The sequence below is a fragment of the Panthera tigris genome, chromosome A2 (assembly GCF_018350195.1).
Source record: "Panthera tigris isolate Pti1 chromosome A2, P.tigris_Pti1_mat1.1, whole genome shotgun sequence".
In the NCBI taxonomy this organism is placed as follows: Eukaryota; Metazoa; Chordata; class Mammalia; order Carnivora; family Felidae; genus Panthera; species Panthera tigris.
In genome coordinates this window covers 14471383-14496638 of record NC_056661.1, presented here as the reverse complement: position 1 = coordinate 14496638, position 25256 = coordinate 14471383, and the positions used below count along the sequence as shown (strand labels likewise).

At 47.9% G+C, this 25256-nt stretch overlaps 2 protein-coding genes and 1 long non-coding RNA gene across 7 annotated transcripts in view; 1 reads left to right on the top strand and 2 right to left on the bottom strand.

Annotated features, from left to right (window-relative positions):
* GATAD2A (GATA zinc finger domain containing 2A) overlaps positions 1-17846 on the bottom strand; it is a 101322-nt gene extending 83476 nt beyond the window's left edge. For 3 of the 4 annotated variants that reach the window (XM_042978697.1, XM_042978693.1, XM_042978698.1), the window contains exon 1: positions 17702-17846. The gene's annotated coding sequence lies outside the window, so the exon portion shown is untranslated. Of the gene's footprint in view, positions 1-2995; positions 3092-17701 lie in introns of those variants that run through there. The other variant, XM_042978694.1, reaches the window with a different exon arrangement.
* Positions 3513-15844, top strand: LOC102965523. Of its 2 annotated transcripts, none has more exons than XR_445855.3 (3): positions 3513-3672; positions 5664-5836; positions 15007-15844. It is a non-coding gene; the product is annotated as an uncharacterized LOC102965523 (long non-coding RNA). The 2 variants fall into 2 exon arrangements; XR_006214747.1 differs by having other exon boundaries at positions 3513-3740.
* Positions 17847-23942: 6096 nt separating the features above from the next.
* LOC107180206 (60S ribosomal protein L39-like) lies at positions 23943-24098 on the bottom strand. The gene has a single exon (XM_015540351.1). The coding sequence runs from the start codon at positions 24096-24098 to the stop codon at positions 23943-23945; it is 156 nt and encodes a 51-aa protein (XP_015395837.1).
* Between the last annotated feature and the right edge of the window lie 1158 nt (positions 24099-25256).

Below are 25256 nucleotides of genomic sequence, written 5' to 3'. Positions count from 1 at the left end.
GCTCCCACTCATCCTCCAATCCCAGTTGGAGAAAGGCCCCCTTGAGTCTTGTTCACCAGGTCATGGTATCCTTTTCTCCTTGGCCCTTATAAATTTCCCCATGTTTATGAGTTTAATTATGATTTCTCTCTCACTCATCTCATGGTAAACTCCACTGAGCAGGGATTCCTAACACAGTGCCCGAGGCACAGTGTGCACTCCGATATTTATTGAATAAATCAATCCAGAAATCATTCCTTGCCATGCCAGAAATTCGCAAAATAAATGATGCAAAACAAGTGAGAGCTACTAGAGAACTGAAAATTGGAGCCTTTAAAATGTGTTTTATTACTCAAATAAAAAAATATTTCTTGGAGTGCCTGGCTGGTTCAATCAGTTGAGCACACAACTCTCGATCTCAGGGTCACGAGTTTGAGCCCCATGTTGGGCATAGAGATTACTTAAGAATAATGATTTTAAGGGGCGCCTGGGTGGCGCAGTCGGTTAAGCGTCCGACTTAAGCCAGGTCACGATCTCGCGGTCCGTGAGTTCGAGCCCCGCGTCAGGCTCTGGGGTGATGGCTCGGAGCCTGGAGCCTGCTTCTGATTCTGTGTCTCCCTCTCTCTCTGCCCCTCCCCCGTTCATGCTCTGTCTCTCTCTGTCCCAAAAATAAATAAAAAACGTTGAAAAAAAAATTTAAAGAATAATGATTTTAAAAATATTTAATGCTTCTAATTTTTAAAATAATCACAAAGTACAGAGATACCAAAAAGGTTAAGGAGGAAAAACCCACTCCTAACCCTAATCCAGAGATTTTGTTGTTGACATTCTGATACAAATCCTTCCAGGATTTTTTCTACCTAAAGTAGCATCATTTCTTTCCTCACTACCAAAATATACAATTAGAGGATCTGCCAAATGATACTGCATTAATAGAGATGACTTGACATTAAAAAAAAAAAAAAAAGTGATGTCATCTGAATAGAAATAACAATGCATCCAAATCGGTAATACAGGACCTATCCCAATTTCTACATCACATCCCAGATGAGAGGCAATCCTCTGTAAAAATCAGCTTCAGAATTTGTGGGGAGGAATAAGGGATGAAAAATCAAGAATGGGGGACTACGTGAGGAAAGAATCTTGCAAATTGCTCTCAAAACCTCCGTTCTAAACTATTTTTTCTAGAAAAGGACCAACTTTTCTGAGTTGGAAGCTGAAGAAGCAAATGCAAAGGGGCACCTCTATGGCCTGGCTCCTTCAAGGCCAGCTGGTAACTCTGCTGAGGACAATGCAGGGCTACAATGGTGTCCCCAAGTCACAGGTCATCCCCCAACTCCCAGCAGAAGTGGACTGGAGCCTGGACAAGTAAATGGCTTCTTGTTTTAGGAGTGCCCAGGAAATGTTCACACAGTGGATTGCAAACAGGAGCATTCCTGGACTCTGGTGCCCAAAACATCAGGCTCAGTCAAGCCCAGCTCTGCCCCTCCACCACTCAGCAGCCTTGGACAAGCAGCCTGGCCTCCAAGAGCTTCAGTTCCCTCACCCATAATGTAGGGATTATATCCTCCACCCCACTGGAGTGTTATGGGCATGGAAGATGTCTGTGCACAACAGGCACTCAAATCTGGGGATTGGTATAGTCTATCAGCCCTCCTCCACAGCTTGCTGTCAGGTGTAACAGGCTACTAATCTTAGCATCCTGATCTGGTGCCAGCAAACATTATTTCACCTAATCTAACTTAAAAGAAAACTTGTAACCACTACCAGAAAGAAAAAGAACATCAAAGGACAGTCAGTACAAGTCTGAAGCAATTACACAGAAGGCTGTCTATCCCTCAGTTTCTGTGCTGCCACAGCCAGAAGGTGTCACTGTACGAAATGGACACACAGAACCAGTGACTTAACAAGCACTGTGTACTCAAGAAAACTGAAAGAAGTAAAAGGGTGAGGAAGAGAGAAAAAATTAAAGGCCCAAGTGACTCACCCGGACTTTGATCTAAAGAATCCAAAGCTCTCAAGATAAGGATGAACGACACAACTAAAGACGCTGGGTCAGATACACAAAATTAAACAGCCCCTGCAAAGTTCCCAAGGCAGGGCAGAAACGCGCACCCAAGGTTGATATTCAGTTCCTAAGGGAGGGATCCCCATTCATTTCTGGGTCCCAAAGTGTGCACACACACCAGTGTCAATCACGTTTCGGGCTGGGGCCCTGCCCATAAGCCTCTCCTTGTTGAAGTGATCAATTCCGATTCTTGGCAATAATCCCTTTAAAAGGCCAGCTGCTGCTGTCTAGTCACCGATGCCGACCCATTCCAGGTGGGGAAAAAAAGAAATCAATACAGCCACCGCCTAAATAGGGAGGCAAATTTAAAGTGTAGGTCCCTGTGACGGGCTCGAGCCCAGATGGGGAGGAAGGGTCCCCCGAACCCTGGGGTCAGGTAGTAAGGGCGCGAGCGGGTAGAGGGACGGCCCTGCAGGCGTGGGCGCGCGGGGACTCTTATTCTGACACGGGATCCTCCGCCGCCGCCGTCGCCGCCGCCGCGGGGTTCAGAGCAGCGGCCAGGCCCGCCCGGGACCCCCGCCCCCCGGCCTGGGACCCCCCGCCCCGCGCGTCCACGTGCCGTCCGCCCGCCGCCCCCTCCCCCGCCCGTCCCAGCCGCTCGCAAGCGACCCCTGGAGGCCCAGCCCCTCCTCCAGCCCCGGAGGAAGCGCAGAAAGAAGGGGGGCGACGCCGAGACTTTCCGGGACCCCCACCCGGCCCGGCCCCCACGTGCCTGGGCGGCGTCGGAGCGCGGAACTTTCCAGGGTAGCGCTAGGAAGACGCTCCCAGAATACAAGGAGTAGATACAACTCACTCGCTCGCGCTCACTTTTCTATGCTCACGCGGGGTCCCTCAGAGCCCAGTGACCCCCTACCCTGCCCGACCCTCGCCGCCTCCGCCGCTTCGGGCTCCACCTCACGACCCAAGCCCCCGGCCCCTGCTCCCCGCCAAGTTTGGTCCAGAACTTACCGGGCCGCGGGCCGGCCGGGCCCTAGGGCAGCGCGCAGGTTCGCTGCGCCGTGGGGCCGGGGTCGCCTGCGGGTCCGGGCGGCCGAGGGGCCGGGGGCGCCGGGCCGCGCGCGCTTGCTCCGCCTGTGGGGCCGCCCGGGCCCGCGGCGCTCGCTCCGCCGGTCCGCCCGCCCGCCCGCGCCGCCGGCCAGATAATGCGCCCCTCGGCCGCACACATGGAGCCCGGCGCCGGCGTCACCGCCCGGGACATGCGCACCAGGTCAGCGCGCCCGGCCCGCGGCCCCCAAAACACCGGGGAGCTCTTAAAGGCGACGCCGCCCGCCCGCGCCTGGCTGGGCGGGGACAGATGGTCGGTGGGCGTGGCCTTATTGTAGGGGCGGGGCAATGATGAGGGGAGGGCGGGGCAAGGCAGGCCGGCACCGCCCCGGAAACACAGCCTCTGCCGACCGCGCTCCACGCGCCTCCCTACTTTGCCAGTTGGTTTCCCACGCGGGCTCCCCCCCCCCCCCCACCGCCGAGTCCCAGCGCCTTCCGCAGGGCCGAGGGGTCGTCGCCAGCTCACCGGCAGCAGAGCCGGGCGGACCGCGCCCAGGGCTGACTCACAACGCGCTCACTGCTGACCTCGCTCCGGCTGAGCTACAAGACCTGGAGCAACTCAGCTGCTTCCGAAAACGGAGGTTAGAGTGCCACCCCCGCGGGGGTCGTCGGCTAAACCATCACTTCTGTGAAGTGAAGAGAGTTCTAAGTAAGCTCCAGACCTACCCACTTCAAGACACTTGAGGATGCCGGCTCTCCCTCTCCAGTTACCTCCCAATCGGCACCACCCCTAACCCGTGCCTCTGGGAGAAGGTGAACCCCCCCCCCTCCCCCAACACACACACCAAGACACCAAATCTGCACCCTTCCTTTCTCTGTGACATAGAGGAAACACGGGAAACACAGTTTAACCTGAGAGAGAGAATGATGGGCTTTGGATATATTAAACTATATATAGGGAAACACAATTTCAATAGAAACACAAAATATCTAATATTACAAGAAGTCTCCCAATATTAAGACTGTTTTGAAGAATCAACAGAAAAGGCCTTTTCATGTTCTTTTTCCAGAGTTAATTCGTGATAAGACACCTAGACTCCTGAATAGTGGCTTTTAATTTGTTTTATAACACATCTTAATACATATTCATACTACTGAAAAAAGTTTTACCAAATATACTTTCACTACTTGCAGTGTATTCTGATATTAACTATTCTATTTCATTTTTTAAGAGATTCAGTGTAATTTCAACCCACCATTGGTCTTGCCTCCAAACCTGAAAAACAATGTAGAACAAGTTTTACAAATTGTTTTTCTGCTATATGCTACCCACAATAAGAAGTTCAAAAAAGCCCATTTTAATTGTGTTGAGTTTCACGCATAACTGGCAACTTTTTGTCCTTGATTCCACCCCCACCCCACTCCCCAAATCTTCCAACTGCTTAATGCAACATCTGGCACAACCTCCCCTGGGCCAAAAGCAAGCATTCCTCAAACTAAAAATGATACAAAATACAAACTGTTGACCCCCAAACGCCTTCCCTGACCCAATTTTGTCAGCAATTTGTTTTGCTACAAAGAATTTCAATTGTTCAAATTCAAAAATAGTCTTATTCTCAAACAGGTGACTTGGTATAGGAATGCAGGAACTCCCTGATCCCAGTGCAAGAATAGGTTAAAAGCAAATATCCAAATTTTCACTGTAATTCAGCAGCTGTATATTTTGAGAACTGCTTTACTGTAGGACCATTAATCAGATGATGTATATTAAAGCAATACAAGCAAAATATTACCTCACAGCTCCTCACCTGGGTCTTGATTAATGCCAACTTAATTAACTACAGACACAGCAAAGTGTGGTCAGGTGGGAGACCCAAGACTTGAGATAGATGTAGAGATTCCAGTGTCTGAGCTGGCAAGCCCTGTGTGAGTCACCAAGGTGACAACCACCCTATTTTAAAGAGAGAGGCATCAGCTGCGACATATTAATGACACACCCCTGTGGGCTGAGGTGTGCACTAGTGACAGGTGGGCTGCTCCAGAGGGCAGTGCCAACATCTCCAGCTGGGAAAGCAGGGGTGGGGGTAGGGTGAAGTAGTTAAAGCGTTTATTTTTGTGATAGAAAGAGAGGGGCCAGGTGTGTAGATGGAAAAAGCGACAGTAAATCCAGACCTGTTTAGAGTCCTCGAAGCTCAGGCAGGCAGCTCAGGCTGTTCAGACTAAAGACCTTCCTACCTCAATGCCTAGTGCTGGACTAAACGGCAAATAGTTCAGCTGGGTGATTATGAAATATGATGCAATCGCCTTTAGATTCCATTCTAAAGCTGAAGAAACTAATTAAAAGACAAATAGGGCTAGAACCATGTTTTTCTCAGTTTCCCCTTGGCCATAAAAACAAGGCAGTCAATTAATACTGACAGATACCAGTTAATATAATACTTTTAAAAACACTTCTGTTCTAAAATAAAAAAATAAAAATAAAAACACTTCTGTTATTTAAACAGAATTTTCTTCCAAATTCATTTTAAATTTAATATCCTTCAAAGATCAGATCCTTGCTAATAACAGCCAGGCTTCCTTCTGCCCTAACCACTGCAAAAATATTCTAATTATCTTTCTAATGTACTGTTAGATAAACTTCTACTAAATACCATCTGAGCCTATTCCTGCACAAAAGAGAGACTGAAGAAAAGAAATTTGGGCCAAATTCCATATTCCTGTCCTCTTTCATGGCAGAAAATTGGTCAAAGGCACCACAGTAGCATGAAACTGAAAAGGAGTAGCATCACCTACTGAATGTTTAAGGTACTGTATTTTTTTGTTTTTAATTGAGAGACTTCTTTTTAATTTTTTTTTTAACGTTTATTTATTTTTGAGACAGAGCGTGAACGGGGGAGGGGCAGAGAGAGAGGGAGACACAGAATCGGAAGCAGGCTCCAGGCTCTGAGCCATCAGCCCAGAGCCCGACGCGGGGCTCGAACTCAAGGACCGCGAGATCGTGACCTGAGCTGAAGTCGGACGCTTAACCGACTGAGCCACCCAGGCGCCCCAAATTGGGAGACTTCTTTAAAGTTTCTGGTGGAGGGGCGCCTGGGTGGCTCAGTAGGTTAAGCATCAGACTCTTGATTTCGGCTTAAGTCATGATCTAACTGTTCATGAGTTCCAGCCCTGTCGGGCTCTGCACTGATAGTGCGGAGCCTGCTTGGGATTCTCTCTGCCCTCCCCCACCTCAAAATAAATAAATAAACATTAAAAAAAAAAAGTTTCTGGGTGGACAAAATTCAAGATGTCTTATGTGATAAACACTGATGGAGAAAAACTAAGAGACCATTCACCCCAAAGGTTTGCAAGCACCATCCCCAGAAGTTCACAGGCTGGCGGCACAGAAAGACAGAAGATTTCAATGCAAAAAATGCATTCATAGGAAAGACAGGAATCACAGAGGAAGGGGCTACTGCCTGCCTGGGGAGGAATCAGGGAAATCTTTCTGGATGTGACATGTGGGCCAGATCTTAACAGATGGGACATCCCAAGCATCCAGAAGAGCAGAGGCAGAGGCCAGAGCTGGCCACACCTGGAGTATGGGGCTTTGGAGACAGAAAGGGCTGAAAAGGGATGGATTCATTATCCTTTAAACTTTCTAGATGCCTGTCTCAAAACACAGAATGTATTGTCACTTAATTACTTAAATTTGCAGGCTAAGCAGACCTAGTTCTGTAGGCTTTAACCAATTTTGAGATTACTGCTATCAGTGACCCTAGGCTCCCACTTGTTTTCTGAGAAGTTCTCTAAAGAATAAACAGGTTGTTTATTCAAAAGTGTACCAGATCTCTTTTAAAGTATTTTATGAAAAGATCACTGACTGCTTTCCACACTTTGCATTTTTATAACTCAAGTCTAAAACTGTTTTCACTGAGTTTAGGGACAATCATAAGCACAATCTCTCAGGATTGTTTTATAGTTTCTTATTTCACCCTAAATTCACATTCACTTGGTGAGATTAGAATGCAATTTGTTGTGAAAGGGAAGGAACATTTCTATGTTAATGTGATTTCCTTAGTACTTTGATAGTTTTGGTACTTTTTTCAAGGACCAGAAAACAGTTAAAGGAACTATTACAGTGATGCTTTATGAAAAACAAGACACTCCCAGTGCATTATAACTGCTGTAACAGGGGCGCCTGTGTGGCTCAGTCGGTTAAGTGTCTGACTTTGGCTCAGGTCATGACCTCACATTCCCATCCACGCACGGGTTCGAGCCCCGCATCTGGCTCTGTGCCGACAGCTCAGAGCCTGGAGCCTGCTTCAGATTCTGTGTCTCCCTCTCTCTCTGCCATTCCCCTGGCTTGCTCTCTCTCTCTCTCTCTCTCTCAAAAATAAATAAGCATTAAAAAAAATTTAAATAACTGATACAACAAATGTCATTTTTTTTTACTTTTATTTTTAAGTTTATTTATTTTGAAAGAGAGAGAGCGAGCATGTACGCACAAGCACGAGCGGATGAGGGGCAGAGGGAGAGAATCCCAAGCAGGCTTGCACTGTCAGAGCAGAGGCCAGCGAGGCAGAGCCAGATCCGGGGCTCAAACTCATGAACAGTGAGATAGAGACCTGAGCCGAAATTAAGAACTGGATGCTTAACTGACTGAGCCACCCAGGTGCCCCACAAATGTCATTTTTTAAATCACAGCATTCTTACGCTAGATTAGGAGTTTGTGGGAGACATATGTGCACCTGTTTGCCTCATCCCTGTCATATATATGCTGAAAAGCTCTCTAAAACACAGCTCTCTAGAGACGGGCCACTTTGTCAGCATGTGTTTGTTTTGAATGTCATTTCTAACCGTTTCTAACCACAATTCCGTATACTTAGTGGCTGGGCAACATGGAGTTCAGGCTCCATCTGTACTTAGTCTCTGTGTGGCCATGAGGAAGTCCCAACACTACAGAGTTCTGCTTACAAATGCTCCCCTGAAGGGTTAAAAACAAACTGCTAGATGTATTACTGTGAACCCAGAAGTATATCTCCCACTCTGTCTTCACCTGCGTGTGTCACCAGTTGGCAAGGATTATCTCTTTTGTGTCTATACGTGGCTCACAAAAAAAATGCCCACCTATTTTAGCAATTTTAAGTCTTTGAAAAGTGAGTAAGTGAACTATGTTTTCTATGAATTAAAGAATTAAAAGGAAAAACATCTGGGGCGCCTGGGTGGTTCAGTAGGTTAAGCTTCTGACTTTGGCTCAGGTCATGATCTCACAATTCGTGAGTTCAAGCCCCGCACTGGGCTCTGTGCTTCAGAGCCTGAAGCCTGCTTTGGATTCTGTGTCTCCCTCTCTCTGCCCCTCCCTTGCTGTCTCTCTCTCTCAAAAATAAAATTAAAAAAAATTTTTAAGGAAAAATCAAAAAGCTACCAGAAAAAAGAAAAAAAAAAGTTTATGTTAGTCTTAGGTCTAGAGATGAACCTATTCAAACCTATTTAGCAAAGAAAGAGTGTTAGTCATATCACTGGTCTGTTAATAAACATCCCATCCATGATTTAGACATGAAAAAAAAATATTTTAACACTTGGTATCCAATTCATACCCCATTCCCCGATTGTTAAATAGCAGATCTTCCAACCTGACATAGGAAGGAGGTAAAACATTTTTCCCAAAAGTTTTCCTGACAGGATGGGTATCCCCCACCCTTTCCTACCCTGGTGTCTGTATTAAAAATACAGAGGAGCAGGGGGCGGTGCCTGGGTGGCTCAGTTGGTTAAGCGTCCGTCGGCTCAGGTCATGATCTCATGGTTTGGTTTGTGGGTTCGAGCCCCTTGTCAGGCTCTGTGCTGACAGCTCAGAGCCTGGAGCCTGCTTCGGATTCTGTGTCTCCCTCTCTCTCTGCCCCTCCCCCACTCGCACTCTGTCTCTTTCTCTCTCTAAGATAAATAAACATTAAAAAATATATATACAGGGGATGGGTCTTTCTGGTTTTCTCCTTCACAGCTTGATAACAAAACACCCATGCCTTCTTGCATGCTGACTTGATCAGGCCTACATTTTACCAACTCCTTGTTTAACAGAAGAATAAGATATTTATTTCAAATTTAAGTCAAAAGTCAACCTTCAATAGAGATACATTGAGAGATTAAATATAAACCTTGAAAGTTTCAGGGTGCCTGGGTGGTTCAGTTGGTTAAGCATCCAACTCTTTTTTTTTTTTTTTTTTTTTTTTTAAGGTTTATTTATTCTTGAGAGAGAAAGAGAGAGAGACAGAGTGCGGTGCGAGTAGGGGAGAGGCAAAGAGAGAGGGAGACACAGAATCTGAAGCAGGTTCTAGGCTCTGAGCTGTCAGCATAGAGCCCGATGTAGGGCTCGAACTCAGACTGCAAGATCATGACCTGAGCCAAAGTCAGTCACTTAACTGACTGAGCCACCCAGGAACCCCTATCATCCGACTCTTGATTTTAGCTCAGGTCATGATCTCACAGTTCAGTTCATGAGATCGAGCCCCACATCCCCACACGGGGCTCTGGGCTGACAACACAGAGCCTGCTTGAGTTCCTCTCTCTCCCTCTCTCTCTGTCCCTCCCCCATCAGCACACATGGGTACACGTGCCCTCTCTCTCCCACCCTTTCAAAGTAAATAAATAAACTTAAAAACAACAACAACAACAAAAAAACTTGAGGAGAGAGCCTGGGTGGCTCAGTGGGTTGAGCGTCTGACTTCAGCTCAGGTCATGATCTTGTGGTTCGCAAGTTCAAGCCCCATAGCGGGCTCTGTGCTGACAACTCAGAGCCTGGAGCCTGCTTCAGATTCTGTGTCTCCTCTCTCTGCCAGTTCCTCACTCGTACTCTGTCTCTCTCAAAAATAAATATTAAAAAAAAATTTTTAAATAAATAAATAAATAACTTGAAAGTTTCCTAAGTATAAAACCTACACCTTGAAAATGCCATGCAAGTTAAAAATTTGTTTTGCTGTGTTAAGAATTTTAGACCAGCTTAAATGATAACAGTTCTCAAAAATAATAATAATAATAATAATAATTCAGAAGCAGCCCCCAAATCTGTTTTCTTGAAGCTCTTTAGGAGATTAAACTTCATGTAGACTACATACCAGTACAAAGAGAGTCCAGATGGTCTGATTTCACTGGACATCATTGATTTCTGATTGAAAATGTTTATTAAGAATTCAATTTAAATATTATTTTAATCTGAGTTCAATTTTGAATTGAACTTTCCTACTATGGACATTTTATAAAACTTTCTACACCTTTAAAGGTAAACTTTAGACTTTTCTTGCCAAAGGTGCTCAGTTCAAACTCTTGACTTTCCGATGTTCATAACCTCCTCAGGTCAAGAGAACTCACCTTGTTTTTTTTTTTAACCTCCAGGTCCCTGCCCATGCCTATGCTGTTCTTCTCCCCAGAATGCCTAGCCACCTAACAAGTAGCTCTATCACCCTTTCTTTACCCACCCTCCAGTTTGAGCCCTTTTCCCAGTTACCCTATCCATGCTTCAGGAGGCACCGGAAGTCTATATAGTAAGTACACCAAAGTGATACACAGCAGCATAAAGCCCTAGTGAACTGAGAGAACTCACTGGGAAAAAATCAACCAATCTGGGAACCTCTAGATCACCGGTCCTCAGCTGCACCCAGCTTGTGGCCCCAACATGGACTGATTTACTCTCAGACAGTATTAACTGGCATAAGTAGTTAGTTATCCAAACTTGAGTGCCAACTTTAAGAGGGCCATTCAGCTTTGATATGATTCCATAACAACTACCTTTATCGGGCGCCTACAACAATCTGCCCACCTGCTTCATGCTTACCATCCCTACCCCACAAATGAGGAAACTGAGACTCAAAGAAGTTAGGCCACTTGGAGTTAAACCACTTCCCTGAGGTCGCAGAGCCAGCAAGTGTCAGAATCTGGATACAAACCCAAGTCTTTCTGGCTCTAAAGTTTCTACTGCACAGAGGGTACTTTTACAAAGTAATAAAGACAAATAATAGTAAACCATTCTTCAAGAACACACTCTTGCAGAAGGACGTTGCTAATGTCTGCTTCCTTGAGTTCTATACACATCTCCAGAGCAGCCCTCTACAGGCAAGCTCCTGCAGGGAACACTGTGATAATGCAACAGAAAAGCATCCTGTTGGCTACCCTGCCAGATAGTCCTAAGTTTGTAGGTACATTAGCTGAGCCCCCAAAACTGCCAAGTGCAAGTCCACTGGTGGATCGCAGCTCTAACAAAGCAGCTTACCAAGAAAAAAAAAAAGTGAGAATTTGAACGTATTTTCTATACTCAACTTGGGGCCCAAGAACTCTGCTGGAGGGCAAGGGAACAGGAAGTGAGGAGGGAGCAAGCATCCACTTCCCAAGGGCAGCAAAGCCCAGAGGTGGGAGCCTGGTCACATGCAGTTGCATTACTTGTCCACGCCCACTTCCGGCCAGAGCCTGCCTCTTCACCTCTAAGTCAGTACTTTGAAGGAAAGCAAAACACTACCAGAAACTCTCCTTATAATCTCTCTCTCCTCTTGAAGCATGTGTCCTGAATGAATTTCCACCCCTGCTCTCCGGCTCCATCCCTCACAAATACACTTAAGAAAAGCATCTGTCACATAATTGACCTATGTGGCTTAACATCAAATCTGACATCATGGAAAGGTTAAGGTTAGTGCTTCTCCAACCCCAGTATAAGAGGGAACCCTAGGGCAGAGGGAACTGTGCACCAACAACCTACTAATGCACAACAAAGTAGTCTATCTATTTGAAAGCTCACTACTCTTTCCCATACCATAAACAACAGCCAAGCACTCTGCTTGTCTGAATTTTCTTTTAAGATTTCAAACAAGGCGAGAGGGCTTTTAGACCTGTTTATCTCTGTGCATAACATGCACTGCCATGAAGAAATGCCACAGGATTCCAAAAACACACTGCCACTGACTTCAAGAAAAGCGAAGCTGAAAATGCTCCTGCCAGTGACCATCCCAGATTCTCTTTTTTCTCAAAGATTATAGTCACAGTCATCCTGAATCAACTAGTGCCAACAGCCAACAATCACCCAGGAAAATGCCATGATTTTTGCCTCCTTTAAGATGGAGGAAACAGAAGCAGAGTCCAGTGAGTAAATTAGAGGAGTAGTGAGGTTTCACTTCTAAACCTCCAAGAAACTCCACCCCAAGCTCCCAACATCCAGGGATATTCCCAAAGAAGCTCTGCAATAGTCTTTCATTTGATTGTTTTCTTCTCTGTGACTGGGATTAAGTTCCTTGAGAGCTGACTTCATCTATCCTACTCACTGTTAGGCTGCCAGCACCCAGCATGGTAAACCTGGTGCAACGTAGTCACACAAACATTTACTGCTGGATTATTTGCTGATATAGGAAGTTACATGAGCCAGAATATTTAACACTATTTTTCAATCCAATTTAAGTTGCGTTAAAAAAAAAAAAAAAAAATGCCCTGGGGCCCTGGGTGGCTCAGTGGGTTCATGATCTTGCAGTCCATGGGTTCGGCCCAGCCCCAGCGTCAGCCAGCTCGGAGCCTGGAGCCTGCTTCGGATTGTGTGTCTCCCTCTCTCTCTGCCCCTCCCCCACTCATGCTCTGTCTCTCAAAAGTGAATAAATGTTAAAAAAAAAAAATTGTTAATGCCCTACCTTATGGCCACACAACAAAAGCCTTGTTTAGTTGAGTGCTCAAACTGTCCCTTATAGGCCAGTTTGAAGAGATAAATTATTATTCTAACAATGCACCACAATAAACAAAAGCAGCCAGGCTACAGAGAGGAAAAAGCCAAATTTAATACTAGAAATTAAAAATAACACCTTCCATGCATTTGGATGGAACAACTTCATACAGTAGTTATTTCCCAATTCCAGAAGAGGTCAGTCTCTTTCTTATCATTAAGATCCTACAGGGATTTAATGCCCCCAGTGCTGTCTCCAACAGGAAGGAAACCCTGACTTCCCTAGCTATTTCAGTAATATAAATCAACAGTTTATCGTCCAGAGTTAGAAGCTGGGCAGTGTTGGGACCCATATGCCTTTTAGAGCTCCCCACCAACAGATAACCATGTTACATTACGTCTAATAAATGTACCTAGATCAATATCATTTCTAACTATCCAAGGGTTTTTACTGCTGTAAGGATCTTTCAAATTAAAAAAAAAAAAAAAAAAGTTTAAAAAACTTCCTGTTAGATAAGAGACTTGGTGGTGACGCCACCATCCACCAGAGTGAAGTCTGTGACACAAAAAGACACAGAACAATTTCAAAAGGGATAGTGAGCCCTTTAGAGTTATTTACTTTATTTTTTATATCTTAAAAATAATAAAGCTTTGTTCTTTTTTCTTTAACGGAATAACTGTCTTTAAAAGAATTAAGAGGGGGCACCTGCACCTGCGTGGCTCAGTCAGTTCGGCTCAGGTCATGATCTCATGGTTTGTGAGTTTGAGCCCCAAACTGGGCTCTCTGCTATCAGCAATGAGGAGCTGGCTTTGGATCATCTGTCCCCTTCTCTCTCTGCCCCTCCCCGCCTTGCACTCTCTCTCTCAAAAATAAAACATTTTTTAAAAAAATTTTTAAAAAGAGAGAAATTTAAGATTGGGGGATTCTTTGCCTCAATAGCGAGGGAGGCAGAGGGAGGGAGAGAAGAAAGTAAAGAGGGGAAGAGGGAGGGAGAGGGAGTAATTTCAAAGGCAGGTGGGGAATCCTTCAAACCTGGGAGTAGCCCAGTGGAGGCCTAGCTCAGATTTTCACCCATTATTTCACCCATATTTGTGTGCCATCTGTCCCCACACTAGTAAGTGAAAAAGGCTAGGCCCAACTCTCTCGCCATGATTTCAGGGCTTTCAGTAATTGCTAAGAAAGAATCCTCCCCCACCCCCCAAAAAAAGTGTCCTGCCCACCCCAGCCCCTACCTCCACCCCCACCCTAAGTTACCATCTTCCACAGCTCTCTAGATCCTGGGAGCTCAAGGTGAACTCTGATCTCCTCATGGGCACTAAGCCACACACTGGCCCTCTCAATGTACTATTATTATGGGACAGCAAATGCCTTTGTACATCACTTTCCCAGTCTTTTGTCCCCAAATCTGATCCATTACCCTAAAAGAACATTCTTCTTTCAAGGTTCTATTGTGTAAGAAGAGATCACTCACCAGGTAACTGCTGTATATTGCTCACTCAAGCAGTCCCAAAATATGAATATGATCCTTTACGTTTATAGTTCACCTATTTTTTTCTTCCCACAACTCTTAAAGTTCATTATAGTCTTCTACTTTGCCGACAGTCTAATTATAGTACATCTCCCTACTTGCCCTCCACTTACAAATTACCCCATTTTACAGAAGCAGAAGACAAGGCCAAATGCCTTCTACACAGCAAATGCCTGCTATGCAGCAAGTCCATCTCATAGCTGCTATCTGAACACAGAAAAATGCTACAAGACCCAGGGTGATAGCGGGTTTTGCAAGAAACATACCACATTTCTTTCTCTACGGGCATATTTAGCCTTGGCAGAATGTCAAAAGCTTCCTGGTCTGGAACCCTGATCTCATGAGCACAACAGACAACCTTTATTGCACACCAACCATGTGCTAGGCGCCATGCTGACTGCCTCCCCTTCATTCATTCATTCACTCATTCATTCATATGTCTATACTGACTGCCTCCCCTCAGATTCATTCATTCGTATGTCTAGGAAGCACTTCCCATCTGTGGACATCTTCACACACATTCATAGAGATGTGGCCCTCAAATATTTAGTAACGTGCTGATTTTGCATTTTAACTTGTGCAAGGCCACACAACTAGGAAGGACAGACCAAAACCTGAATCAGGTCCTTCTGGCTTCAAAGCTCCCCCTTCTCTTTCCAACACCCCATCCTGTTGGTCCTATGGGTTTCACTTAAAATAAATATGTGCCAGCTCTTCTCTGCCCTGTCTCAGGAAACCCTAACCCCCAAGCTCCCCACCATCCGTACCCTTCCCCTCAGGGCAGTGCCTGCAACTGACCAGGAAGAGGCAGTAAGAGAGCAACCAGGTCTGCAGCACCTTCCTGCCTGGACTTGACTACCCCAGGAGCAGAGGGCCCAGGAAACTCTCCAAGCACTTCTCCACAGAAGAAAATAGCTCGAGTTGAAACTTGTGTCCACATGGTCCCCCGACGAATTTAGAACTCAAATTATAGCCTCGGCAGGAATCTTCACAAAGGACTCAAATTAAGCAAGACCCAGATGGAAACGAACAGGAGAAAGACAGCTTTAAGTCACACTGTAAAGTGAACTACAGTTCTAGCAGAGTCAGAGAGAAGAACTTGTTGAAACGCTAAACCAAACAGTTCAGCCTACATTTCAGAACTCTACTTCAAGAACATTCTCCCCCATGTTTTTAGCCTGAGACTTGTGCATGGACACGAAGTGGTTACAAGTTACTCAGGTTTCAAACTGAGTTCATTCCTGTCCTTTGGACCATCTCTCAATGCCAGCATTCATCTACTTGGGCTCCAGAGAGCTCTGCGTTTGGCAAAGCAGATAAAATTAGCTACTGGAGTGAATTTGGAATCCAGGGTGGGCCATTAAAAAAAGTACACATGAGATTTGTAAAAGCCATGTAAAAACTTCCTTTGGGCCAGGCTGAAGTTACCTAAAACGTAGAGAAATACTGTCCTTTGCCTCCCTTCCACCCTTCCTGGATCTAAGGTGACCCATTTCCTGCTTCTTGCCCTGCCTTTCAAACCAGAGTGGCCCACAAACCAGGGATCCTCTAGAGATCAAGGGGTGAATCAGAAGGCCCAAGGAGAGAGAAAACACAGCAGGAAGACCTGAAGGACTGTTTTTGCTTCTCCTTTTTTGTTTGGGGGCGGGAGTGGGGGGTGTGGGGAGGAGGGGGGAGTTATACTATGCAGAGGGAGGATTGAGGGATGGAACAGGAAATGGGTCAGTCTCACAGCCTGACAGTGTGATAATGGGGGAAAACGGGAGGACAACGCTCCAACCCTGTCCCTCCAGCCTTCACATCGGCCTCACAACACTGTGGTGGCCCAAGGCTCACAATTAGAGCGAACCAAGGTGGTCACCTGGCAAGCAGCTCCTGCTCCCCCTCAAATCTAGCGGGTCTCAGAAGGACAAGAGAAAACAACGCTTTTTGACTCTGTCTCCCAAATTCCTTTCCAGCCACAAAATTCTCCAGGTCCCTGGAAGCTGAGGTAAAAGTTCAAAGAACTCCTCCTCCAATCTGGCAAGAAAGAAGACAAGAGGGGGCACATTTCTGGTCTCTCCTTCCAGAAAGGAGGAAGAGGGTGCCATAAACAGAAACAGGGGAGGCTTGGAGTTGGGGGATCCAAGGAAAATGAAGGAAGAGTTTCTCCCTTAGAGAATCAGGAGGGAAACCTCAGGAAAGGGGGAAATGTCCTCTGGCAAGTGGGAGGGGAAGGCCTCAGAATGCGGGGGCACCCATTCAGAGAAGTGAAAAACTCCACGGTGTTTCCCACCAGCAGAAGCGATCTTGGAAAAGTGGAGGCACACTTAAGGGACATGAGGATCCCCTAGGAATGGGGATATTAGGGGCAGAACCTCTGGAGGAGCCAGAGACCCTCAGAAAATTGTGGCTTCCATAGATTAATGGAGAACCCAAAAGAACACATTTTGGAAGAGGGGGGAACTCTTCCTCAGACAGCTAAGGCTCCAGTCCGATGAATGGGCATCTCGGAGTAGTGGGGACCCCTCAGGAAAGAGGAGGCACTCACCAAAAAGGAGGGGGTCGCATCAAGAATGGGAACAGTTCAGAAAAGTGGGGACCACCTCCAAGAAGGACTGTGACAGCAGCAACAGCAGCACCTCAGGCGGGGGAGGGACGCTTGGGAAAGGGATGTCACCCACTGAAGTGGGGACCCAGAGCAGGGAGAGCGTCTCAGAAAGGCGGGGCGGGGGGGGGGGAAGGGGACCGGGGGGGGGGGAGGGGACCCGGGGGGGGGAGGGGACCCGTAGAAAGCGGGAGGCACCTTAGAAAAGCAAGGGCAAAAGGGGAACACGTCAGAGAAGAGGGACAACAGCTCAGAGAAGCAGGGGCCTCCTCACAGAACATGGGAGGGGGGAGGGGCGGGGGGGTGGTCCCTGGAAAGGCAGGGAGGGCTGGGTCCCCCAGAGAAGTGGGAGTTCCCCTAGAATCAAGTCGTCTCCTTAGAGAAGCAAGGGTCCCCAGGGAATCAGGGGGCCCCGCAGAGACAGAACATCGCGATCGTCGTCTCCTCAGAGAAGTTGCGGGGGGGGGGGGGGGGAGGGGGAAGGGGTTCTCAGAGGGGCGAGGGTCCCTCAGTGAAGCTGGCGGTTCCTCAAAGACATGGGGGAAGGAAGGCTCCCCCGCAGAGGCAGGGGGTCCCTCAGAAAAGTGGAACGTCCATCCGGGAAGAAGCGCTCCCCTCAGAAAAGCGGGGGTCCCTCAGAGGACTTGGCATTTCCCCGAGGGGTGGAGTATCTCAGAGAGGTGGAGCCCCCTCAGAAAACGGGGGGTCCCTCAGAGAGACGGGGGTCCCTCAGAGAAGGGGGTCTCCCCTCAGAGAGGCGGGGTTCCCCTCAGACAAGGGGGTCCGCGCACCGGAGGCGGTCCCCTCAGAGAAGCGGAAGCCCCAGAGAAGCCCGGGGCACCGGAAGCCGGGGACCCGCCACCAGCGGCGCCGGGCCCCTCACTCACCGAAGTTGCTCGGCGCCTCCGCGGGTGGCTGCTGGGCCCCGGGCGGCCTCGGGAGGCGGGGTCCGGTCCGGTCCGCTCAGGTCCCGCGGCGACGGCTCCCTCAGGTGGCGCCCGCGGCGGCGGCGGCGGCGGCGGCGGCGACAGGACGACAGACGGCCGACCGACCGACTGCGCGGGCGGCGCGGAGCGCGCTCGGGTGGCGGGGGTGCGCGTGCGCGCGCCGGGGCGCTGACCCCGGGCGGGAGGAGCCGCCGCGCCGCGCTCGGAGCCGCCGCTCGGTCTCGCCGCTCCTTCTCACACTGAAATTGCCCGCTTCGCAGCCCGGCTTCCCCGGTTGCTAGGCAGATTTCGCCTCGCACACTTCCGGGTTGAGGCGCGTCTCGTCGAGTGGCGGCGCCGCAGGCCAATGAGGTCCGGCCGAGGCTCTCGGGGTCCGCGCCCCACCGTGGGCGTGGCCAGCCTCACGACGGACAGCGCCGGACAGCCAATGAGTGCGCGAGCCGGCTGGCCCTCGGGATCGCGCCGGCGGCCTGGGCGGGCCCGAGGGGGTGGGACGGCGTGACTGACAGGCAACCTGCCAATGGGAGAGTGGAGCGGGCCTCAGGGCCAGTCACTGTCTTTCGGGGGCGGGGCTTCGGCTTCGGGGCGGGAACGCCAAGAGGGGCGGGGACTTGGGGACGCGTCAATTCTTGGCCGGCTCGCTCGGACCCCGGAGGGCGTTTCGGCTGGGCCGCCCGGCGGCCGACAACTGGCTGGGCAGGGGGTTCCCCGCAGTGCTCAGCAGGGGCGCCCCACCCACAATGCACCGGAGAGGGCCTGGGCAGGGCGGGTGTGGGGCGGTTACGCCGGGCGGTGGGCGGGGCCGCGTGAGGCGCGCTCTGAGGAGACTGGACAACCAGTGGCTCGGCCTTGTTCCCGAGGGGATTCTTTCCCCCTCTGCGCTCTTTTCTGACAAGAGTTGTGGGTTCGACTTCTTCTGAGAAGAATCCTGGAAATTCTTGTCCTTGGCCCCCGTTCTGAAGAGAATCTTCAGAATTCGTTTGCTAGCCCCCATTCTGAGGAGAATCCAGGAATCTTGCTCCTGGCCCCTCTTCTAAAGAGAATCTTGGAGGTTCTTGCTCTGGCCCTCTTCTGAGAAAAGTTTTGGCGATTTTTGCCTTGCCGACTTTTCTGCGAATTGCCAGGATGAGGATGATTTTGTAGATTCGCGACCCCCAGCTCTGTTTTCTCGGAAAATGTGTCGAGGTTTGGGCCCTTGACCCTTTGACTGAAGGGAATTTGGGGCACTCGGCCCACTGCCTTTCTTGGACAGTATTTGGGGGGCATACCCTGCCTCTTTTCTGAGCACTACTCGGGGCCACCGCCCTCTCCCTCCCTGACCCTCATCTCTGAAGATAACTTGGGAAATTCCTACCTTGTATGTCCACACACAGTCCACCCCCACCTCCCCACCCACCCCCCCACGCACGCACCAGAGGAGAAATTTGCAACTTCAAGCACCTCTTTCTCCAGAGCGGAATTGCAGGAGATTTTTGCCCCCTCATCCCTTTCACTAAAGAAATGTCAGGCAGTTGTGCTCCCTGAGGTTTTTCTAAGCAGTGTCCTTGTTGCAGTAACCGTTCCCCTTTTCCTGAGAAATGTGACCATCAGACTCTTCTTTCCTAGAAAATTTTGGGGAATTAAATACTTCCTTTTTGGAAAAGCTACCCATTTAGCCCTCTTCTCTCTCTCTCTCTCTCTCTCTGAGAATATTTTTCTGTGCTGCTCTTTTACTCTTTCCCAAGGGTCAAATTTGTGGCCTTTCCTGATTCTGTCCCCTGTTGAGCTCTTTGGGCCGTTTCCTTCTCTGCTGGGTGGGGCCCTTCCAGGAAGCATTCCTGCTTCCCACCCACCCCCCAGACAAAATGTATCAGTCACTCAAACTGCGGTGTTTGCACCTCTACTGTAGCCCGTACCATGGCCCACCAGGCATCTTCCCGCTGTTAATCTGAACTCACCCGTCGGCTGATTTCCCCCTCAAAGAACCTATCTTTAGGGAACCTGGCTGGCTCGGTTGGTAGAGCATGCCAGTCTTGATCTCACGGTATTGAGTTCAAACCCACGTTGGGTACAGAGATCACTTAAAAAATAAAGTCTTTTAAAGAACCCAGCTTTGGGGCACCTGGCTGGCTCAGTCGGGAAAGCATGCAACTCTTGATCTCGGCGTCATGAGTTTGACGTCCCACTGTGGGTGTGGAGATTACTTACTTGTAAATAAACAACAACAACAAAAAAGAACCCAGCTTTGCTCTTAGTAGACAACCAAAACAAACGACCATTGAATCAAAGGGGCGAAGAAGGCAGCAATGAGAAAGACCCACAACACTGTGAGGAGTCAACATGGCAAACTCTGATCTCCCCCACTTTGTGCACACAAATGCACAAGGTACCGAGATACCTGAATTATATATAGGTTGGAACTGGTGAGCCAAGATGAATGCAGTAAAGGGAAACAAGCCTGTCAGGCAAGACAGAATGTTGTACTAAAGATGTACCAAGATGTAGGAATGTGATTAAGTGAGATAATGATGTAAAACTGTTTGTAAACCATGAAGCAGCAGTGGAAAGGATTATTGTGTGGACTGACGTTCCTGAAAGAAAAGTAAAGGATAAATTCTGAGAGTCACAGGAATGGGAGGTTGGCAGACCAGTCCTGTGGAGCCTGATTCCCTGACTGAGCTCAGCCTGGACCCAAGTGGCAAGGGTGACAGAGTCCTTGGCTAGGGAAGGAAGTCACTGGAAACAAGATAATGTGTTCCCAGATCCCCTTGTTTGCACCTCTGTTGTAACAGTTACCATATTCTGCAAGTGTCTGAGGCAGTCTGGGTGGACAATAAACACTCAGAACTTGGGGCACCTGGGTGGCTCAGTCGGTTGAGTGGCCAACTTCGGCTCAGGTCATGATCTCACAGTCTGTGGGTTCGAGCCCCGCATCAGGCTCTGTGCTGACCGCTTGCTCAGAGCCTGGAGCCTGCTTCGGATTCTGTGTCTCTGTCTCTCTCTGCCCCTCCCCTGCTCATGCTTTGTTTCACTCTGTTTCTCAAAAATAAATAAATGTAAAAAAAAGTTTAAAAAAAAATAAAATAAAATAAACACTCAGAACTTGGTAGCCAGCAGAGCTGCTGTTGAACCCCCAGGAGCTAGGCCAGTTACTTTCCTCAGCCATATCAGAAATGAGAGCGCCAGTCCCTAAAGGTCGCACTGAGGAGTGTGAGCTCAAAATGCCTTGTACCGTGCGTGCGTGGTGCCCAGTAGGACTCAGGAGCTTTTCCTTTCATTCCAGCCACTAAGCAAGATGCTTCCTGAGAGCGAGGCTGCAGACTTATTCCTTTAAGTAACCCCTCAGTGTTATTATAGTTACTGAATTGAACTGGGATCAAAGAGCAGCTCAGCCTAGAAGCTAACTGTGACTTGTTCACCTCCCACTGCTACTTTCTGGCTGGATCCTAAACTTGCATCGCCTTAATCTCACTTTGGGCCTATGTGCAGGAAAGGGGAGAAGAAGGGGGACCTATGAGTCCTTATGTCAAGCAGAGACATGTTGAGAACCAAAAACTTCCTGAGCCTTACTTCTCTCTTAGGGAAGCTGTGAGAAGGTTCTGGATACAGGTCTAGTAAGGGCAAAGGGCAAGTGAGGGACCATCATCAGGGTCAAGGCCACCGAAATTAACTTTGTCAAAGGGAGATTGCAAATGAAGTAAGGTTATTTCAGGGAAATCTGGTGTGATTTCCAGACCAAGCCTTAGAAATGTCAGGACCTAGGGGTGCCTGAGGGGCTCAGTCGGTTAAGCGTCCACCTTCGGCTCGGGGCATGATCTCGTAATCCGTGAGTTCAAGCCCCACATCAGGCTCTGTGCTGACAGCTCGGAGCCTGGAGCCTGCTTTGGATTCTGTGTCTCCCTTTCTCTCTCTGCCCCTCCCCCACTCATTCTCTCTGTCTCTGTCTCTCTCTCAAAAATAATAAATAAACATTAAAAAAATTTTTTTAAATGTCAGGGCCTATAATTATGTTTCACCTTTTTATTTTAAGAATGTACAGAATTTCTTTACTCTCTGGAAAAAGGCATTGCCTAGAGGCAGAGATGTTGGATTAAGGGATGTCCGTGAAGTCTGGAATCCTAAACATAAAACGAAAACCTCATTTGGCTGGAAAATTGTATCCTGGAAGAGCCCAAGGCAAATGGACATTGATCAGAGGGAGCGAAATGCCCCGCCAAAATGGATGACGTGAGCACAGCTTCTGACATAAAAAAATGGAGAGAACATGTGATCCATACCGAGGATGGCTTTCCTTTCCACAGTGGTAACAGCGATTACATCTCTCTGCCTTGGATTGCATCTCTCTGCATCAAGGCGTGTCCCTTCCTAGGTCTGGGAAATCATGTGGGCAAACTGGCTAAGTGACATTCACATCCAAATAGGGAAACAGGAAGTGAGCCAGGTGACTTCACAGGCAGCAAGGAAGGAAGGGCCTCAGTGGTAGTTAGAAAAATGAGGGCCTGGTGGGTGCCAGCCTACAGAGACCCCCTATTGGTGTCATGGTCTCAGACAAGGTAGAGTGGCCACTAACAATGAAGAATGACAGCTGGTTAATTCCAGTGGGAAGGGTACTAAGCGCAAATGTTAAAGTCCTCTGATGGCACTCGATGACAGTGGCAGTTCAGGTGCCCAGAGCAAAGTGCCCTTCCATTATTGCCTTCCAAGATTGTTGGACTGCAAAATTCACTTGGGTTTGCCAAGCACCTTGAGGTTCACATATGTGAATTGTTAATCTACTGAAACCTGCATCCTTTAGCAGATCCATTGGAATTCGCCTTGGCTCTCCCAGGGAAAAAAAGGTAAAAACTCAGTGCCTGGTTCCAGAGAGAAATAGGCACTACCAATTCAAGAGTTTGACCTGTCACCCTCCTGCTTCCCCAAGAGAAAGTCAGGTAGCACCTGAATTATCCAGGCTAGAAAATCTGGAACTAAGTCCAGATGGAGCCCAGGAGCCCTTTCTGCCTGGCTTTTTTAGTCTCTAGATCAAAAACCTGGACGCTAGTAACAAATCTTACCTGATTCTTATTGACGTAATTAAATGGGATTAGTGATAACCCTTTGCTGAAGCAAAAAGTGTTGTCTACACCTACACGCCTACAGCCTAGAAGACTACTAACCCAAAAGGGTAACTTCCCCAACCAGGAATCAAAGTATTTCTGAGCAGGAGCAAGTTCATTTTAGACACGTGTGGCCACTTTGCATGCAAAGGGAGAAGCCAACTGCTGTGCTAGATGGAAAAGAGTTGCTTTACTGCCGCCAGTGGAGAATTCCCCTTGAGGTTCTGCGGAATCTGAAGGCCTTTGGCATCCCAGACAAGCAGTTACATCTGAGCCTAAAACCCAGGTCAGGGGTTTCATTCTGCTGCATTTCAGAGCCTTCCCTTAACCTCTCTCTTCCTTGAGACAAAACAGTCCTGCGCCCTAGGACTGAAGTGACTCCCTGTCTGCCTCCAAGCGGCATGCATATCACACCTGTAGACCTGGCCTAAATGCTTTCATTCCCTTGCCATTCCTTCCTCCTGTCAGGCTGGTATCTAATCGTGCCACTAAAACCCTTCTCTCAAATTATTGAGAAGTCAGTGATTCCCCTCTTCTTGGTCTGCATTTTCGCCAACCTCCAGCGTCTAGAGGACACTCCGTACTCCTTGAAATGTCTTTCATGGCTTCTGGGGAACTTGCCTCTTCTGGTCTCCTGCTCAGTCTTCGTGCCAATTTACCTGGAAATTCTGCCAGGCTGCTCATGTCTTGCTACTCCTCTGTGCCCTCTGTGTTTCTTCAGAGAATGAATCCCTTCGAGGAGTGGAACTCTTAGGAGCTCCCAGATGTGTATTTCCAGTCAGCTTGACTTCCTATCTAGGATCTCCTTCCTTTCTACATGGGATGTGACTCAACCCCAACATCTGAACGTGTTCCAGACAAAATCTGATGTCTTTCTCTTTGATCCATTCTCCATTCTGTTTTTCCCCCCCCAAACAAAAGTTCTCATATATTTATTACTGAACCAACCTACTAGTGCAGAAGCACAGAGACAAAGGGGGAAAACATTATTTTCCTAATAAAACATGTCCACCTGCCCAGAAAGAGTAGTGACCTTTTCAATATGACATGGTAAGATGTTAGTGACCTTGAGACAGTATAACTATGTGTGCCGTCTCATAAGTGACTTATAGATTCAGTTTGGTTCTTCTCCAATGTCTCTTCTTAGAGTTATACCTGATTTTATCACTAATTTTCATCGAAACCCACTTGGGAATGGGATGAGTCTGCTTTTGTTTCTCAGCCAGGAATCCCTTGATCCTAAAGGTCATGTAAGAAGACATGGCGAGGCACAGAGTCAACTACACACACCATAACGGCAGAGAAAAGGGAGAGGGAGCCCTATCCTTTAAACTAGTTAGCCTTTATCACTCTTTTCTTTTGCACTAACATCACTTTCCAGTGTCCTAGGCTGAAAGCTCTTAAATCTCTGGAGAGTTCTTTTTTTATTTTAAATTTACTTATTTATTTTGAGACAGAGACAGAGAGAGTGGGTGGGGGAGAGGCAGAGAGGGAGAGAGAGAATCCGAAACAGGCTCCAGGCTCCGAGCTGTCAGCACAGAGCCCGATGTGGGGCTCGAACCCACGAACCGCGAGATCGTGACCTGAGCCGAAGTCGGCCGCTCAACCGACTGAGCCACCCAGGCGCCCCCCAAAAACTTCCATTTTTAAGGAGGCTGGTATTGTATTGCTTTTGTGATTAAGAAGAAGATGTTTCTGAAACTTTCAGCACCGAAGGTTGAATCTTAGCTTGGCATTCAGAGTCCTCCTGTGGCCCTCCCTTCACTCCAGTTTCTCCCTGGGATGCGTCATTCTGGAATGATGCCTCACAGCAGTATCACCTTATCCACACCTTTTCCGTGGTTTCAGTTACTCGTGGGCAAATGATGGTCTGGACGTAGACGATCCTCCTTCTGAGGTATTGTCAGAAGGTCAACAGTAACCCAATGCTGTGTCACAGTCCCTACGTCCTTCACCTCACTTCATCTCATCGTGTATGAATTTTACCATCTCACATCATCACAAGAAGAAGGGTTAAGTACAATACAATAAAATATTTTGGGAGAATGTGGAAGAGACACCACATTCACTTAACTTTTATTACATTGTATTGTTATAGTTATTCTATTATTAGTTATTGTGCCTTGCTGTGCCTAATTTATAAATTAAACTTTATCTTAGGTATGTATATATAGCAAAATCCATAGTATATATAGGGTTCAGTACTATCTGTGGGTTCAGGCATCCATTGGGTGTCTTGGAATGTATCCCCCGTGGGGATACATTAATCGGCACAAAATGCCCCTCTCTGGACTCCATGGGACATTAGAATGTCTCAAGATATCAATAGGGATTCTACGATTAATTTCTCTGTTAAATTATTTTGTCAGCTACAGGATTTTGCTAAACCTTTACTATTGATAATGGGTGTTATTGTGGTA